At 48.2% G+C, this 19,521-nt stretch overlaps 1 protein-coding gene across 2 annotated transcripts in view; it reads right to left on the bottom strand.

The window, feature by feature from the left end:
* The window catches only part of LOC121576492 (WD repeat-containing protein 18-like), a 91,467-nt gene extending 90,377 nt beyond the window's left edge, over nucleotides 1-1,090 (bottom strand). For both annotated transcript variants that reach the window (XR_006002488.2, XM_041889666.2), the window contains exon 1: nucleotides 843-1,090. Coding sequence is in view for 1 of the 2 variants with exons in the window: in XM_041889666.2 (XP_041745600.1) it covers nucleotides 843-1,052 (210 nt within the window). In the remaining variant the exon portion in view is untranslated. The remainder of the gene's footprint in view (nucleotides 1-842) is intronic.
* Between the last annotated feature and the right edge of the window lie 18,431 nt (nucleotides 1,091-19,521).

Raw genomic sequence — 19,521 nt, 5'->3', positions numbered from 1 at the left:
TTGGAGCTAGGAACATTAAGCATTTCGCTACACAACATATGCAAAATGTGTACACGACCAATAACATTTGATTTGACACTCCCTGCATGTGTATCTTTCATCAAAACCCTATATTAGGGCATTCATCCCATGTGTAACAGTAACAATCGATCTTCTTCTATCCAGTATCCAACTAACGACATGTACACATAGAAACCGCGTTGCTTAACTGTGACTCCCTAAAAACACGTCACTTTGATACATCTACAACCGGAAGTGACTTTTCGTAGGTTAGGAGAGCATTTTCATTAACTCTAACCCCTTTACATTTTAGTCATTTAGCAGACGCTCTTATCCAGAGCGACTTACAGTTAGTGAGTGCATACATTATTTTATTTATTTATTTTCATACTGGCCCCCCGTGGGAATCGAACCCACAACCCTGGCGTTGCAAACACCATCTACCAACTGAGCTACATCCCTGCCAGCCATTCCCTCCCCTACCCTGGGCCAATTGTGCGCCGCCCCATGGGTCTCCCGGTCGCGGCCGGCTACGACAGAGCCTGGATTCTCTAGTGGCACAGCTAGCACTGCCCTGCAGTGCCTTAGACCACTGCGCCACTCGGGAGTAGCTTTAACTAACTAACTTAAATATCCTAACCTGTTGCGTAAATTCTCATAACCTCCTAAGAAAAAGTAACTTTCGGTCGTAGCTGTATCGAAGTGGCGTGTTTTTAGTGAATCTCTTGTTCTAACGTAGCTATGTCCAAAGACCTTTCAGTTCATTATCTCTAAGATAGATATGAACAGCGCACGCGCCGCTAGCCAGCTTTTAAACGTTGGCAAGTTAGCTAGCTAGCTACCTTTCTCTGGATTTCCCACACGTTGATGAAGTTTTTCCCGAGTTGGGCTCCGAGGATGTACTCTCCATTCAAAACTGTTAGGGACCTCGAAGAAGTATTGCCACCTCGATAGGCCAAGAGATTTGTACCAGAATGGAGTTCGAGAACGGCACAGTTCCATAGTTGTCCAGCCGAATCGGCACATAAAACTATTTCCATAGGCGCTGACATCTTGGAAGAGAGCGCGTGTTGTTTTGAAAGTGAAGAGAATGGACGCATGCGCAGTACGTAATGTCCTGATCGAAGCTATGGACTCTGGGAATTGTAGGCCATAAAGTTGGTAAAGTTAGACAAAGAGTTTCTAAACCCAGAGGAGCAACATCGCGAGACTTCCGGGAACGCTTGCGAAACACACCAAGCAGACCAGACCAGATATAATATACCTAAACAATATATACTGACAAAAGCACATATCACAGCATACTACAAGTCGTGGAGGGACCTATAATTTTAGGGGGGGGGAAATGACTGTGAGAAGGTCAGTTCTGGTGACTTTTTAAAAGGACATTCTACTCCAAAATGAATGAAAATAAAATTATGCTTGACATCTAAAATATAATTTTCCCCTCCAGAAATGAGCCCTATAACATATTGGACAATATTATCAGAGAGGTGTGCTATTTAGCGGCTCTGTCGTAGCCGGCCGCGACCGGGAGACCCATGGGGCGGCGCACAATTGGCCCAGCGTCGTCAAGGGTAGGGGAGGGAATGGCCGGCAGGGATGTAGCTCAGTTGGTAGAGCATGGCGTTTGCAACGCCAGGATTGTGGGTTCGATTCCCACGGGGGGGGCAGTATGAAAAAATATATATAAAATAATAATGTATGCACTAACTGTAAGTCGCTCTGGATAAGAGCGTCTGCTAAATGACTAAAATGTAAAAAATGTAAATGTAATAAGCATTATCACCTGATGTAGCCCAGCTGATGCAGCCCACCTGATGCAACAAAGTGGCTATAAATAAATAGGCTGAGGGTTGCCCATCTGGATTTAACCCATTGGGCTAATCATTAGCTAGATCACAAACTCATGTCTAAACATTGCTAGTTAGCAACATATTGATGACTTGAATGTCCCCCGAAAAAACATTGCACTGGCACTCAGGCAACCAAGGATCATTTACTGGAATATAATGTAGGCCTACCCGTGTTACATGTAGCCCCGGTCTTCCCTATGTATTCAACGCCATTGGCAAGCCCTAACACTTATGCCCCTGCTAAAAACTCTGGTTCTAGAATTGTGCATTTGACTCATTTCTTGGATTTAGGAAATAAGTGTAGCCTAGTAACACTAGAAAGCTCCGGGATCCTCCTCTTTTAACAGTGGCCATCAAAACTGCTTTCAAAGGTGTGTTTTCCTCCAACTGCATTAAGAATGTTGTACAATGACTGGGCATGCATATTTCTCTTCCTGTGAGGCACTTGCAATTTCAATGCGACTCGAGAGGAATATTATTTTCTTACATATAATGCGACAGGCAGAACAATTGAATAGGTAAACTATTGTACTATGAGGTTGTCTAATTTTGTTGTTACTTATGTTGTTGGCTGTGGAAAATAAAATGTGGACAACTATTTTTCATTAGATAATTCAAATAACCAAAAGTACCGGGTCTCAGCTCCGCCTGGTGCCGGGTTCTCAGACCCGGTGGGACCCGGTCCAATTTAACCCCTGGGCCTAGCTCAACAATATGTAAACAATGTGTGAGTTTAGCTATTCTCTGCTTCAGATGACAAGGTTTGCATTGCACATAATAAGCCAGTAATGCCATCATACTCTAGGCCAGGGATGGACAATTGGCGGCCCACAATGTGGCCCGCATTCCCCCTTTTGTAGACCCGCGGGGGGCCCCAACTAAATTATTCTTTGGGGAACTCAGTCGGGTCTCAACTTACTGGTGAGAGTTAGAAATCTCGCTATGCCCTCAGACGAACCATCAAACAGGCAAAGTGTCAATACAGGACTAAGATTGAATCCTACTACACCGGCTCTGATGCTCGTCAGATGTGGCAGGGCTTGAAAACTATTACAGACTACAAAGGCAAACCCAGCCGCGAGCTGCCCTGTGACGCGAGCCTACCAGACGAGCTAAATGTATTTTATGCTCGCTTTGAGGCAAGCAACACTGAATCATGCATGAGAGCATCAGCTGTTCCGGACGCTCGCCGTAGCCGATGTGAGCAAGACCTTTAAACAGGTCAAAATTCACAAAGCCGCAGGGCCAGACGGATTACCAGGAAGTGTACTCAAAGCATGCGAGGACCAACTGGCAAGTGCCTTCACTGACATTATCAACCTCTCCCTGACCGAGTCTGTAATAGCTACATGTTTCAAACAGACCACCATAGTCCCTGTGCCCAAGAAAGCAAAGGTAACCTGCCTAAATTATTACCGCCCCGTAGCACTCACGTCGGTAACCATGAAGTGCTTTGAAAGGCTGGTCATGGCTCACATCAACACCATCATGCCGGAAACCCTAGACTGACTCCAATTCGCATACCGCTCAACAGATCCACAGATGACGCAATCTCAATCGCACTCCACACTGCCCTTTCCCACCTAGACAAAAGGAACACCTATGTGAGAATGCTGTTCATTGACTACAGCTCAGCGTTCAGCGTTCAGCACCATAGTACCCTCCAAGCTCATCATTAAGCTCGAGGCCCTGGGTCTGAACACCGCCCTGTGCAACTGGGTCCTGGACTTCCTGAAGGGCCGCCCCCAGGTGGTGAAGGTAGGAAACAACATCTCCACTTCGCTGATCCTCAACACTGGGGCCCCACAAGGGTGCGTGCTCAGCCCCCTCCTGTACTCTCTGTTCACCCATGACTGCTTGGCCAAGCACGCCTCCAACTCAATCATCAAGTTTGCAGACGACACAACAGTAGCAGGCTTGATTACCAACAATGACGAGACCGCCTACAGGGAGGAGGTGAGGGCTCTGGGAGTGTGGTGCCAGGAAAATAACCTCTCACTCAACGTCAACAAAACAAAGGAGATGATCGTGGACTTCAGGAAACAGCAGAGGGTGCACCCCTCTATCCACATCGATGGGACCGCAGTGGAGAAGGTGGAAAGCTTCAAGTTCCATGGCGTACACATCACCGACAAACTGAAATGGTCCACCCACGCAGACAGTGTGGTGAAGAAGGAGCAACAGAGCCTCTTCAACCTCAGAAGGCTGAAGAAATTCGGCTTGGCACCTAAAACCCTCACAAACTTTTACAGATGCACAATTGAAAGCATCCTGTCGGGCTGTATCACCGCCTGGTACTGCAACTGCACCGCCTGCAACCGCAGGGCTCTCCAGAGGGTGGTGTGGTCTGCCAAACGCATTACCGGGGGCAAACTACCCGCCCTCCAGGACACCTAGAGCACCAGATGTCACAGGAAGGCCAAAAAGATCATCATGGACATCAACCACCCGAGCCACTGCCTGTTCACCCCGCTATCATCCAGAAGGCGAGGTCAGTACAGGTGCATCAAAGCTGGGACAGAGAGAATGAAAAACAGCTTCTATCTCAAGGCCATCAGACTGTTAAATAGCCATCACTAGCACATTAGAGGCTGCTGCTGCCTATTGAAATCACTGGCCACTTTAAGAAATGGAACACTAGTCACTTTAATAATGTTTACGTATCTTGCACTACTCATCTCATATGTATATACTGTATTCTATTCTATAATATTCTACTGTAACTTAGTCCATGCCGCTCTGTCATTGCTTGTCCATATATGTATATATTCTTAAATTCCATTCCTTACTAGTTTTGTGTGTATTGGGTATATGTTGTGAAATTGTTAGATATTACTTGTTAGTGTTATGATTTAACTGGATAGAACCCAAATGCAGACAAGTACACCAAGCCAGAGAAGTTTTAACAGGTTTATTATAATGTTCAATAGTCCAGGTTTCCAATAAATGGGGAAGAGCAAGTCCAGGTTACAGTGAGGGTACAGATCCAGGTCAGGGCAGGTGTGGTACCGTAATGTCCTAGTGTCCGTGGGGAGTCCAAAGGAGAGGTCCGATAGTGGAGAGCAGGATGGTGGTGGCAGGAGTGAAGCGGAGGCAGGAGTCAGGTTCCAAATATCTGTGGCACAGGAGAAAAAGTAAATAAACAGTCCAAAAAAACACAAGCGCGAAAACAGACAGGTTGAGTCGGCAGCGAGACTAACATGGTTGTCTTGACTATGATCTGACGATGAGTGGCAAGTTTGACCGGGTCTTAAAGGGCTGAGGTGATTATGGTGAATGAGCTGCAGCTGGAACCCTGACTCCCGCACACCAGACTTCACTCCTGCAATCAAGGACAAACAGAGGGGAGGGGAAGAGCAGAGAGAGAGCTACCTAGCAGCAGTAGGCCTAACAGTTAGATATTACTGCACTGTCAGAGCTAGAAGCACAAGCATTTAGCTAATCCCGCTATAACATCTGCTAAACACGTGTATGTGATAAATAAAATGTGATTTTGATTTGATTTGATTTGGTAAGGGTAGGCAACAACACATCTGCCATGCTGATCCTCAACACTGGGTCCCCTCAGGGGTGCCTGCTTAGTCCCCTCCTGTACTCCCTGTTCACCCACGACTGTGTGGCCAAGTACGACTCCAACACCATCATTAAGTTTGCTGACAACACAACAGTGGTAGGCCTGACCACCGACAATGATGAGACAGCCTATAGGGAGGAGGTCAGAGACCTGGTAGTGTGGTGCCAGGACAACAACCTCTCCCTCAATGTGAGCAATACAAAGGAGATGATCGTGGACTATAGGAAAAGGAGGGCCGAACAGGCCCCCATTAACATCGACGGGGCTGAAGTGGAGCGGGTCGAGAGTTTCAAGTTCCTTGGTGTCCCCATCATCAACAAACTATCATGGTCCAAACACACCAAGACAGTTGTGAAGTGGACACGAAAACCCATTTTCCCCCTCTGGAGACTGAAATTATTTGGCATGGGTTCCCAGATCCTCAAAAAGTTCTACAGCTGCACCATTGAGAGCATCCTGACCGGTTGCATCATCGCCTGGTATGGCAACTGCTCAGCATTTGACCGTAAGGCGCGACAGAGGGTAGTGCGTACGGCCCAGTACATCACTGGGGCCAAGCTTCCTGACATCCAGGACCTATATACTAGGCGGTGTCAGGAAGGCCCAAAAAATTGTCAAAGACTCCAGTCACCCAAGTCATAAACTGTTCTCTCTGCTACCGCACGGCAAGCGGTACCAGAGTGCCAAGTCTAGGACCAAAAGGCTCCTTAACAGCTTCTACCCCCAAGCCATAAGACTGCTGAACAATCAGTCAAATGGCCACCCGGACCATTTACATTGACACCCCCCCCTGCTGCTACTCACTGTTTATTATCTATGCATAGTCACTTTACAAATTACCTCGACTAACCTATACCCCCGCACATTGACTCGGTACCGGTACCCCCTGTATGTAGCCTCGTTACTGTTATGTAATTTTATTGTGTTACTTATTGATTTAAACAAATATATATACTTTTGTTTATTTAGTAAATATTTTCTTAACTCTATTTCTTGAACTGCATTATTGGTTAAGGGCTTGTAAGTAAGCATTTCACGGTAAGGTCTACACCTGTTGTATTCAGCGCATGTGACAAATAACATTTGATTTGATTTGAATAGTAGAATACACAAGGTGAAATTTCAAAATTTGGTTGTGCAATAACAGTTTTGCATTTCACATTTTTTTAGATGGTAAATTAGTCTAGTGGCCAGCTATCTAATCTTGTAGTAATCATGGTTGAATTACTGACCGGGGGGCCCCCATTGATTTTGTTAGTCACAAAAGGTTGCTTACAGCCCCAAAAAGGCTAGGACCGGCTCTGACTGCATGTGTGGATATGGATGTGGGTTTGCTTATGATGAGTTCCGATTTTTTGTTGTCCCCACTCCCAACAAAGTTTCCCATCCCTGCTCTAGGCCTATGGCTACATTGCCAATGTATGCCATATGATAACATATGATAAGCTGCAAAATGGGTTCACATGGCTGATATACTGAGAGAGTGACAATCAAATAAAACAGATTGGAGATATTACAACTAAACAAAAGGAAATGTTCATTTGAGAATACAACACAGAGACCGTACCCTATCCCCTCGTTATTGCAGGATTGTGATCTGTGATTAATCAACATTGACACTAGTTCATTTTGAATAATAGTTTAACAATTAAAACAAGTTTAAACACTTCACTTCAAAGAACCAACACTTCATCAATTGTTTACAAATATGTACAAATAAGCTAACTTGTATGTAAAGGTTAGACATCTTAGTCTAAACAACAATTGATAATTGACTATTAACAAGTAGGCTATTATTACTAAAGCATCACTTCAGGTGAACAAAAAAAGTCTATACCAGTGGTGGCTAACCTTGCTCCACTGATCTATTGGGTGAGCAAACTTCTGTTCCAGCCCAGCAATAGCACACTTGATTATCAACTCATTAGGTTTGATACATTTAATCAAGTGTGTTATTACTGGGCTGGAACAGAAGCCAGCATACCTCCAGGAGCAGGGTTGGCTGCTCCATTTGTTTGTGTTTGATGTTGAACTGTATTTCTATATACGACATTTGCTAACATATGTACACATATAACCCATGGCATATAGAATATACCCTTAGTCTCTTGGGACATTCATTGAGACCTCTTCATCTGCAGACAGGCTTTCACAGCTTTACATATCTGAGGACAAAAAACATTACAAAGAAACTGGCTTCATTATAAATTAGACAGCACTGAATATTATTTTGCTATTATTTCTCTGTCCTAAGTTTCCCTCTCTAGGGACTGGAACTTTCCTCTCTATGGACTGGAAATGCTCATAATTTGCTCCTACCCGACATCATACAAAATACATAAAATCTAAAAACCATCCCACTCCTTCAATCACAGTTCAAATCACATCCCTACACAGGGTCAGGTGCCTATGAGGACGGCGCATTCATCAACAGGATTCCTTGTAATGTCTTTGCTGTAATATTCCTGTCCCAAAAAACGCTCAGCCACACTCACAACAGTGCTTATTTTCTCAGATTTCCTCTCTGTTTGCACTTTGCAGTTGATAAAAGCCTTGGTTTCTTGCATGTTAACATCAGAAGCCTCCTCCCTAAGTTTGAGTTATTTACTGTGTTAGCACACTCCGCCAACCCTGATGTTCTAGCAGTGTCTGAATCCTGGCTTAGGAAGGCCACCAAAAATTCAGAAATGTCCATCCCCAATTACAACATTTTCCGTCTAGATAGAACTGCCAAAGGGGCCAGAGTTGCAATCTACTGTAGAGATAGCATGCAGAGCTCTATCATACTATCCAGGTCTGTGCCCAAACAGTTTGAGCTTCTACTTCTAAAAATCCACCTTTCCAGAAATAAGTCTCTCACTGTTGCCGCTTGCTACAGACCCCCCTCAGCCCCAAGCTGTGCCCTGGACACCATATGTGAATTGATTGCCCCCCATCTATCCTCAGAGTTCGTACTGCTTGGTGACCTAAACTGGGATATGCTTAACACCCCGGCCGTCCTACAATCTAAACTTGTAACGATCCCGGCAGTCTGAGTCGGGTCCTGTCTGGTGACTAGTTTTTCTGTTCGTGATCTCCAGTTTCCCGAGGGTTCGGGAACGCTCCGGGGAGCTCTCTTGATTTCCGCACCTGCATCCCATCAGCAATCTGCACACCTGGTCCTGATCATCACCCTTCTTAGGCTCTGGCCTAACATCCATTCCCTGCCGGATCGTTAGCCATGAACAGTAGGTTTACCAGAGTATCAGTCTTAGAGCCTAGCGTTAGTTTTGTTGTTTTTGCACCTTGTTGGGTTGTTGCTTACTTACCCCGTTTTGTTCCATCTGCAGTCACCCGTCCGGAACCTTCATCCAACCTCTGCCTGGTGGTCGGCGGCTGCCGACCCAGGATGGGATCAACCACTGCACCCCCAACAACTAATCAACGCCGCCCGCTCTGTTCCCTGGATTATTCAGCATCACTCTTGAATTTGTAATAAACACTCACCTTCGTTTCAACTTACCTTGTCCTGGTCTGCTTCTGGGTTCTGGCTTAGCAACTCGTGACAGAACGATCCGGCCAGTAATGAACCCAGCGGACCTGGACTCTGTTCGCCATGCCATTACCCATCAGGAGAAGATGTTGGGCCATCATAGCACGGTACTACAGGAGATCGCGTTGTCAGTTCGGAACCTTTCTACCGGTCTGACGGAGGTCCAGAACCAACGCAAGTTTCCGGTGGAGGATCCACTACCGGTTTCACCCATCTCGCCTGCCGCTTCTGGAGCTGTGTCCTTCCGTGAGCCCAAGGTTCCGACGCCGGATAAATATGAGGGGGAGCTGGGAAGATGCCGTTCCTTCCTTATGCAGTGTGGATTAGTGTTCGATCTACAGCCCTACTCTTATGCCACAGACAAGGCTAGGATAGCCTTTGTGATTGCGTTGCTGCGTGGTCGAGCGCTGGAGTGGGCTTCAGCCGTTTGGGAACGACAAGACCCCTGCATGGCTTCATACCAGGGGTTCACGGCCGAGATGAGGAAGCTCTTCGACCATTCCGTCCGAGGGAGGGACGCAGCTAGGCGCCTGTTTTCGCTTCACCAAGGAACTGCGCAGCGTGGCCGACTTCGTGATCGAGTTCAAGACGTTGGCTGTGGAGAGTGGGTGGAACGAGGAGTCTCTGCAAGCGGCCTTTTACCAGGGTCTGTCGGAGCAGCTCAAGGATGAGTTGATCTCCTATCCGGAGCCTAGTGACCTGGACAGCTTGGTAGCCTTGTCTATTCGGGTGGATAATCGAGTCCGAGAGCGAAGGAGGGAGAAGCAATGGGGTCCGTCCAATCGATCAGCTTCTCAGTTCCCAGTCGGGTCGGGTGGTGGACCAGAACACGTCGATCATTCTCCACCACAAAGGATTAGTGGAGAGGTCCTCTCCCGATTCTGAACCCATGCAAGTGGGGCGGCACGGGTTAACCAAGGAGGAGCGTCAACATAGACGTAAGACCAACTGCTGCCTCTACTGTGGTAGCTCGGGACATTACATCTCCACTTGTTCCCGGCGGTCGTCAAACTGCCCGGCTCGCTAAAGTTGGGAGGACTTTTAGCGAGCCAGTTTCAACCTCTCAGTACCTCTGTCAGACCCCGTTTCCCGGCTACCCTTGTGAACAGGAATCAGAGCTTAGCGATTAACGCTTTTATCGATTCAGGTGCCGATGGAAGCTTTCTTGATGCCGAGTTGGTGGAACAGCTGGGGCTTTCCAAGGAGCAATTGCCGGAAGCCATTGAAGCGACCACTCTGAACGGCAGTAGTCTGGCACGTATCACGATGAGGACTGAACCGGTTAAGATGCGGTTGTCGGGGAATCATTCTGAGATGATTTCATTCTTCATTCTGCCGTCTTCCCATGTTCCTCTGGTCCTTGGATACCCCTGGCTGAAGGAACACAATCCCACGTTCGATTGGGTGACGGGCAAGGTAACGAGTTGGAGCCTTGATTGTCATGCTAACTGTCTCAAGACTGCCTGCCCCCATTCGGTTCCCAGTCAGGTGATTGAGGCTAAACCCCCCAGATTTGTCCCTGGTTCCCGAGACATATCACGATTTGGGGGAAGTTTTCAGTAAGCAGAAGGCTCTGTCACTCCCTCCCCACCGACCATATGATTGTGCCATCAACCTGTTCCCTGGAGCTGTCTACCCCAAGGGAAGGTTATACAGTATCTCCCGACCTGAACGTGAGGCTTTGGAGACCTACATCAAGGAGTCCCTAGCTGCTGGTCTCGTTCGTCCCTCGTCATCACCCCTGGGGGCAGGATTCTTCTTTGTGGGTAAGAAGGATGGCTCTCTTCGACCGTGTATTGATTATCGGGGGGTTGAATGACATCACGGTCAAGAACAAGTATCCCCTGCCCTTGATGAGTTCTGCCTTCGACTCCTTACAGGGTGCTACGGTGTTCACCAAGCTAGACCTACGCAATGCGTATCACATGGTCCGGATCAGAGAGGGGGACGAGTGGTTGACGGGTTTCAATACACCGATGGGTCACTTCGAGTATCAGGTGATGCCGTTTGGACTGACCAATGCTCCAGCGGTATTCCAGAGTATGGTGAACGACGTCCTGAGAGATATGATCGGTCTCTTTGTGTTTGTTTACCTGGATGACATTCTGATCTTCTCGAAGGAACCTTCCGACCACGTCCAGCATGTCCGGCAGGTTCTGCAGCGATTGTTGGAGAATCGCCTGTTCGTGAAGGCCGAGAAGTGCGAGTTTCACGCCCACACGACATCCTTTCTCGGGTACATCATCTCCAGGGGAGAGATTAGGATGGACCAGGAGAAGGTTAGAGCGGTCCTGGAATGGGCCCAGCCCGTACGAGATTGCAGCTCCAGAGATTTTTGGGGGTTTGCGAATTTCTACCGCAGATTCATCCGGGATTACAGCCGTGTGGCCGCTCCGTTAACTGCCTTGACTTCCAGTATCAGGACCTTCAAGTGGAATCCGGAGGCGGATCGAGCGTTTCTGGATTTGAAGAGGCGATTCACCAACGCACCGATTCTCTCTCAACCGGACACGGCCCGTCAGTTCGTCGTTGAAGTGGACGCGTCTGATGTGGGAGTTGGCGCCATCCTGTCGCAGCGATGCTCCACGGACAGTAAACTCCATCCCTGCGCCTACTACTCTCGTCGCCTTTCGCCTGCGGAGAGGAATTACGATGTGGGTAACCGGGAGCTTCTCGCGGTGAAACTTGCCTTGGAGGAGTGGCGCCACTGGTTGGAGGGGGCGGAGCAACCGTTTATTGTCTGGACTGACCACAAGAATCTTGCTTACGTGCAATCGGCTAAACGTCTCAACTCCCGTCAGGCCAGGTGGGCGTTGTTTTTCGGACGATTCAAGTTTTCCCTGACGTTCCGACCTGGATCTAAGAACGGCAAGGCGGACGCCTTGTCCCGGATGTTCTCCAAGACGGAGGAGAGTGGGTCCAAGACCGAGACAATTCTCCCCCGGAACTGCGTCGTGGGAGCAGTTATGTGGAAGATTGAGGAGGAGGTGCTGGCGGCCCTTCGGACTCAGCCCGGTCCCGGTAACGGTCCACCCGGTCGGTTGTTTGTGCCTGAGTCGGGTTCGTCCTGCTGTCCTCAAATGGTCCCACGCCAGCAAGATGGCTTGTCACCCTGGCGTGGCTCGGACAATGGCGTTTCTTCGCAGACGCTTTTTGGTGGCCTGCCATGGCCGAGGATACTCGGGGTTTTGTTGCTGCCTGTCCAGTGTGTGCGCAGAATAAGAGTACCAATCGGCCCAGCTCTGGACTACTTCACCCCCTTCCTATTCCCCGGCGACCATGGTCGCATCTGGCCCTGGACTTCGTCACTGGGTTGCCCGCTTCTGAGGGGAACACGGTCGTTCTGACTATCGTGGACAGATTCAGCAAGTTCGCCCACTTTGTGCCAATTGCCAAGCTTCCCTCTGCCTCGGAGACGTCCGAGATCCTGGTTAGGGAGGTTTTCAGGGTCCGCGGTTTGCCCAGTGATATCGTTTCCGACCGTGGCCCTCAGTTTACCTCTGCTGTCTGGAAGTCCTTCTGTTTGGCCATTGGAGCTACAGTCAGTCTCACATCTGGTTTTCACCCCCAATCCAATGGTCAGGCGGAGAGAGCCAACCAGAAGATGGAATCCACGCTACGCTGCCTGGTCTCTTCCAACCCCACCTCCTGGGTCTCTCAGTTGCCTTGGGTTGAGTATGCCCACAATACTCTCCCTACATCTGCCACTGGGATGTCTCCCTTCCAGTGCCTGTATGGCTACCAACCTCCCCTGTTCCCTTCTCAGGAGAAGGAGCTCTCAGTGCCTTCTGTTCAGGCCCATATTCGTCGTTGCCACCGGACCTGGCATCGGGCCAGAAAGGCACTCCTTAGAGTTTCGGACCGGTATCAGCTCCAGGCGAATCGTCGCCGGATCCCCGCTCCCACCTATTCCATCGGAGATAGGGTCTGGTTGGCCACACGGGATCTTCCGTTACGGACTGAGTCTAGGAAGTTGTTACCGAAGTTCATTGGTCCGTTTGTGGTGGAGAAGGTGATCAATCCGGTGGCAGTTCGACTCAAACTCCCGAGGACGCTCAGAGTCCATCCCACCTTTCATGTCTCCTGCCTCAAGCCTGTTTTCCTCAGTCCTCTGTTGCCTCCTCCGCCTCCTCCTCCTCCTCCTCGGATGATCGGAGGTGGTCCTGCCTACACGGTGCGTCGCATCATGGATTCCAGACGGCGGGGCCGGGGTTTCCAGTATCTCGTGGACTGGGAGGGGTATGGACCTGAAGAGAGGAGTTGGATTCCGCGGCGACAGGTCCTAGATGCTGACCTCATCAGTGACTTCTACCGCCTCCATCCTGGCGCTCCGGGAGTCCGCCCGGTGGCGTTCGGGCCGGAGGGGGGGGTACTGTAACGATCCCGGCAGTCTGAGTCGGGTCCTGTCTGGTGACTAGTTTTTCTGTTCGTGATCTCCAGTTTCCCGAGGGTTCGGGAACGCTCCGCGAGCTCTCTTGATTTCCGCACCTGCATCCCATCAGCAATCTGCACACCTGGTCCTGATCATCACCCTTCTTAGGCTCTGGCCTAACATCCATTCCCTGCCGGATCGTTAGCCATGAACAGTAGGTTTACCAGAGTATCAGTCTTAGAGCCTAGCGTTAGTTTTGTTGTTTTTGCACCTTGTTGGGTTGTTGCTTACTTACCCCCGTTTTGTTCCATCTGCAGTCACCCGTCCGGAACCTTCATCCAACCTCTGCCTGGTGGTCGGCGGCTGCCGACCCAGGATGGGATCAACCACTGCACCCCCAACAACTAATCAACGCCGCCCGCTCTGTTCCCTGGATTATTCAGCATCACTCTTGAATTTGTAATAAACACTCACCTTCGTTTCAACTTACCTTGTCCTGGTCTGCTTCTGGGTTCTGGCTTAGCAACTCGTGACAAAACTAGATGCCCTCAATCTCACACAAATTATCAAGGAACCTACCCGGTACAACCCTAAATCCGTAAACATGGGTACCCTCATAGATATCACCCTCTAAATACACCTCCGCTGTCTTCAACCAGGATCTAAGCGATCACTGCCTCATTGCCTTCGTCCATAATGGGTCCGCGGTCATACGATCACCCCTCATCACTGTCAAACGCTCCCTAAAACACTTTAGCGAGCAGGCCTTAAATAAGCATGCCCCATTCAAAAAATGCAGAACTAAGAACAGATATAGCCCCTGGTTCATCCCAGACTTGACTGCCCAGACTTGACAGCACAAAAACATCCTGTGGTGTACTGCATTAGCATCGAACAGCCCCTGCGATATGCAACTTTTCAGAGAAGTCAGGGACCAATATACACAATCAGTTACGAAAGCAAAGGCTAGCTTTTTCAAACAGAAATTTGCATCCTATAGAACTAGCTCTAAAAAGTTTTGGGACACTGTAAAGTCCATGGAGAATAAGAGCACCTCCTCCCAGCTACCCACTGCACTGAGGCTAGGAAACACTGTCATCCCCGATAAATCTATGATAATCGAGAATTTCAACAAGCATTTTGCTACGGCTGGCCATGCTTTCACCTTGGCTACCCCTATCCCGGCCACCAGCTCTGCACCCTCCGCTGCAACTTGCCCATGCCCCCCCGCTTCTCCTTCACCCAAATTCAGACAGCTGATGTTCTGAAAGAGCTGCAAAATACAGCTTGCCGTGCGGTAGCAGAGAGAACAGTCTATGACTAGGGTGGCTGGAATCGTTGACCATTTTTAGGGCCTTCTTCTGACACTGCCTGGTATAGAGGTACTGGGCCGTACGCACTACCCTCTGTAGTGCCTTGCGGTCAGAGAATGAGCAGTTGCCATACCAGGCAGTGATGCAACCAGTCAGGATGCTCTCGATGGTGCAGCTGTAGAACGTTTTGAGGATCTGGGGACCCATGTCAAATCTTTTCAGTCTCCTGAGGGGGAATAGGCTTTGTCGTGCCCTCTTCACGACTGTCTTGGTGTGTGTGGACCATGATAGTGTGTTGGTGATGTGGACACCTAGGAACTTGAAGCTCTCAACCTGCTCCACTACAGCCCCGTCGATGAGAATGGGGGCGTGCTCTGTCCTTCTTTTCCTGTAGTCCACAATCATCTCCATTGTCTTGATCACGTTGAGGGAGAGGTTGTTATCCTGGCACCACACGGCCAGGTCTCTGACCTCCTCCCTATAGGCTGTCTCATCGTTGTCGATGATCAGGCCTACCACTGTTGTGTCGTCGGCAAACTTAATGATGGTGTTGGAGTCGTGCCTGGCCATGCAGTCATGGGTGAACAGGGAGTACAGGAGGGGACTAAGCACGCACCCCTGAGGGGCCCCCATGTTGAGGATCAGCGTGGCAGATGTGTTGTTGCCTACCCTTACCACCTGGGGGCGGCCTGTCAGGAAGTCCAGGATCCAGTTGCAGAGGGAGGTGTTTAGTCCCAGGGTCCTTAGCTTAGTGATGAGCTTTGAGGGCACTATGCTGTTGAACGCTGAGCTGCATTAAAAGAATAGCATTCTCATGTAGGTGTTCCTTTTGTCCAGGAGGGAAATGGCAGTGTGGAGATTGCATCATCTGTGGATCTGTTGGGGTGGTATGCAAATTGGAGTGGGTCTAGGGTTTCTGGGATAATGGTGTTGATGTGAGCCATGACCAGCCTTTCAAAGCACTTCATGGCTACTGACGTGAGTGCAACGGTCTGTAGACATTTAGGCAGGTTATCTTAGTGTTATTGGGCACAGGGACTATGGTGGTCTGCTTGAAACATGTTGATATTACAGACTCAGTCAGGGACAGGTTGAAAATGTCAGTGAAGACACTTGCCAGTTGGTCAGCGCATGATCGGAGTACATGTCCTGGTAATCCGTCTGGCCCTGCGGCCTTGTGAATGTTGACCTGTTTAAAGGTCTTACTCACATCGGCTACGGAGAGCGTGATCACACAGTCGTCCGGAACAGCTGATGCTCTCATGGATGCTTCAGTGTTGCTTGCCTCGAAGCGAGCATAGAAGTGATTTAGCTCGTCTGGTAGGCTCTTGTCACTGGGCAGCTCGCAGCAGTGCTTCCCTTTGTAGTCTGTAATAGTTTGCAAGCCCTGCCACATCCGATGAGCGTCGGAGCCGGTGTAGTACGATTCAATCTTAGTCCTGTATTGACGCTTTGACTGTTTGATGGTTCGTCGGAGGGCATAGCGGGATTTCTTATAAGCGTCCGGGTTAGAGACCCGCTCCTTAAAAGCGGCAGCTCTACCCTTTAACTCAGTGCGGATGTTGCCTGTAATCCATGGCTTCTGGTTGGGGTATGTACGTACAGTCACTGTGGGGACGGTGTCATCAATGCACTTATTGATGAAGCCAGTGACTGTGTACTCCTCAATGCCATCGGAAGAATCCCGGAACATATTCCAGTCTGTGCTAGCAAAACAGTCCTGTAGCTTAGCATCTGCGTCATCTGACCACTTCTTTATTGACCGAGTCACTGGTGCTTCCTGCTTTAGTTTTTGCTTGCAAGCAGGAATCAGGAGGATAGAATTACGGTCAGATTTGCCAAATGGAGGGCGTGGGAGAGCATGTGTGGAGTAAAGGTGGTCTAGAGTTTTTTTTCCCTCTGGTTGCACATTTAACATGCTGGTAGAAATTAAGTAAAATGGATTTAAGTTTCCCGGCCTCTAGGAGCGCCGCCTCTGGATGAGCGTTTTCCTGTTTGCTTACGGCCTTATACAGCTCATTGAGTGCGGTCTTAGTGCCAGCATTGGTTTGTGGTGGTAAAGACAGCTACCAAAAATATAGATGAAAACTCTCTTCGTAACTAGTGTGGTCTACAGCTTATCATGAGATACTCTACCTCAAAATATCACGTTGTTAAAAAGATGCCTATATTTTTTGATGCATGCCAGCAAAGCCACTACACCACAATTAAGAGTTACCAGCAGGTGTCTTGATAATAGAAAAATGCAGTGAGTCAGTGGATCCTGCACCACATACAATTGCTTTGGAGTTGTTAAAATATTTATTTTGATATTTCTATATGATCAATCCATAAATAATCTAGACCTACAGTACGAGACAAAAGTTTGGACACACCTACTCATTCAAGGGTTTTTCTTTATTTTTACTATTTTCTACGTTGTAGAATAATAGTGAAGACATCAAAACTATGAAATAACACCTATGGAACCAAAAAGTGTTAAATGATGAAACTGGCTCTCATGAGGACCGCCACAGGAAAGGAAGACCCAGAGTTACCTCTGCTGCAGAGGATAAGTTCATTAGAGTTTCCGGCCTCAGAAAATGCAGCCCAAATAAATGCTTCACAGAGTTCAAGTAACAGACACATCTCAATATCAACTGTTCAGAGGAGACAGTGTGAATCAGGCCTTCATGGTCGATTTTGCTGCAAAGAAACCACTACTAAAGGACACCAAAAATAAGAAGAGATTTGCTTGGGCCAAGAGACACAAGCAATGGACATTAGACCGGTGGAAATTTGTGCTTTGGTCTGGGGTCCAAATGTGAGATTTATGGTTCCAACCGCCGTGTCTTTGTGAGACGTGGTGTGGGTGAACGGATAATCTCCGCATGCGTCTCCTGAGTGGCGCAGTGGTCTAAGGCACTGCATCGCAGTGCTAACTGTGCCACTAGAGATCCTGGTTCGAATCCAGGCTCTGTCGCAGCCGGCCGCAACCGGGAGACTCATGGGCGGCGCACAATTGGCCCAGCGTCGTCCAGGGTAGGGGAGGGAATGGCCGGCAGGGATGTAGCTCAGTTGATAGTGCATGGCGTTTGCAACGCCAGGGTTGTGGGTTCGATTCCCACGGGGGGCCAGTATAAAAAATAAATAATGTATTCACTAACTGTAAGTCGCTCTGGATAAGAGCGTCTGCTAAATGACTAAAATGTAAATGTAAATTTATTTCCCACCGTAAAGCATGGAGGAGGATGTGTTATGGTGTGGGGGTGCTTTGCTGGTGACACTGTCTGTGATTTATTTAAAATTCAAGGCACACTTAACCAGCATGGCTACCACAGCATTCTGCAGCGATACGCCATCCCATCTGTTTTGGGCTTAGTGGGACTATCATTTGTTTTTCAGCAGGACAATGACCCAACACACCTCCAGGATGTATAAGGGCTATTTTACCAAGAAGGAGAGTGATGGAGGGCTGCATCAGATGACCTGGCCTCCACAATCCCCCGACCTCAACCAAATTGAGATGGTTTGGGATGAGTCGGGCGGCAGAGTGAAGGAAAAGCAGCCAACAAGTGCTCAGCATATATGGGAACTCCTTCAAGACTGTTGGAAAAGCATTCCAGGTGAAGCTGGTTGAAAGAATGCCAAGAGTGTGCAAAGCTGTCATCAAGGCAAAGGGTGGCTATTTGAAGAATCTCAAATATAAAATATATTTTGATTTGTTTAACACTTTTTTGGTTACTACATGATTCCACATGTGCTATTTCATAGTTTTGATGTCTTCACTATTATTATACAATGTTGAAAATAGTAAAAATAAAGAACAACCCTTGAATGAGTAGGTGTTCTAAAACTTTTGACCGGTAGTGTAGCTGATGTGGCTGACTTCCTTAAACAAATGTGGTTTGTACTGACAATTGAGATGTACAAACTACGGCATAAGGGGACGACGAGCGGATAAGAGGCAATCCGTAATTTCCATTAAGACATTATTGAGCGAGTTAGGACGGATGTAGTCAATATAATTATTTGTTCGGCACTTTTCAAATGTACAGCGACAGATTTCAGAACTTTGGCTGTTCTTACAATATTTTCCCTGTCAGAACCGTAGGATAAATAAAGGGGGCATATATAGTGCATTCTGAAAGTATTCAGACCCCTTGACTTTTTCCACATTTTGTTACTTTACAGCCTTATTCTAAAATGGATGTAAAAAATAATATTTTCCTCATCAATCTACACATAATACCCCAGAATGACAAAGCAAAAACAGGTTTTTAGAAATTGCTGCTAATTTATAAAAAATAAAAATATATAATATAATATTTACATAAGTATTCAGATCCTTTACTCAGTACTTTGTTGAAGCACCTTTGGCAGAATTACAGCCTCGAGTCTTCTTGGGTATGATGCTACAAGCTTGGCACACATGTATTAGGGGAGTTTCTCCCATTCTTCTCTGCAGATCCTCTCAAGCTCTGTCAGGTTGAATGGGGAGCGTCGCTGCACAGCTATTTTCAGGTCTCTCCAGAGATGTTCGATCGGGTTCAAGTCCGAGCTCTGGCTGGGCCACTCAAGGACATTCAGAGACTTGTCACGAAGTCACTCCTGCATTGTCTTGGCTGTGTGCTTAGGGTCGTTGTCCAGTTGGAAGGTGAACCTTCGCCCCAGTCTGAGGTCCTGAGCGCTCTGGAGTAGGTTTTCATCAAGGACCTCTCTGTACTTTGCTCCATTCACCTTTCCCTCAACCCTGACTAGTCTCCCAGTCCCTGCCACTGAAAAACATCCCCACAGCATGATGCTGCCACCACCATGCTTCACCGTAGGGATGGTGCCAGGTTTCCTCCAGACGTGACACTTGGCATTCAGTCCGAAGAGTTCAATCTTGGTTT

This window comes from Coregonus clupeaformis, chromosome 11 (assembly GCF_020615455.1).
Source record: "Coregonus clupeaformis isolate EN_2021a chromosome 11, ASM2061545v1, whole genome shotgun sequence".
NCBI classification, from domain to species: Eukaryota; Metazoa; Chordata; class Actinopteri; order Salmoniformes; family Salmonidae; genus Coregonus; species Coregonus clupeaformis.
The sequence above is the reverse complement of the archived record's forward strand: the minus strand, read 5'-3'. Positions and strand labels throughout refer to the sequence as shown.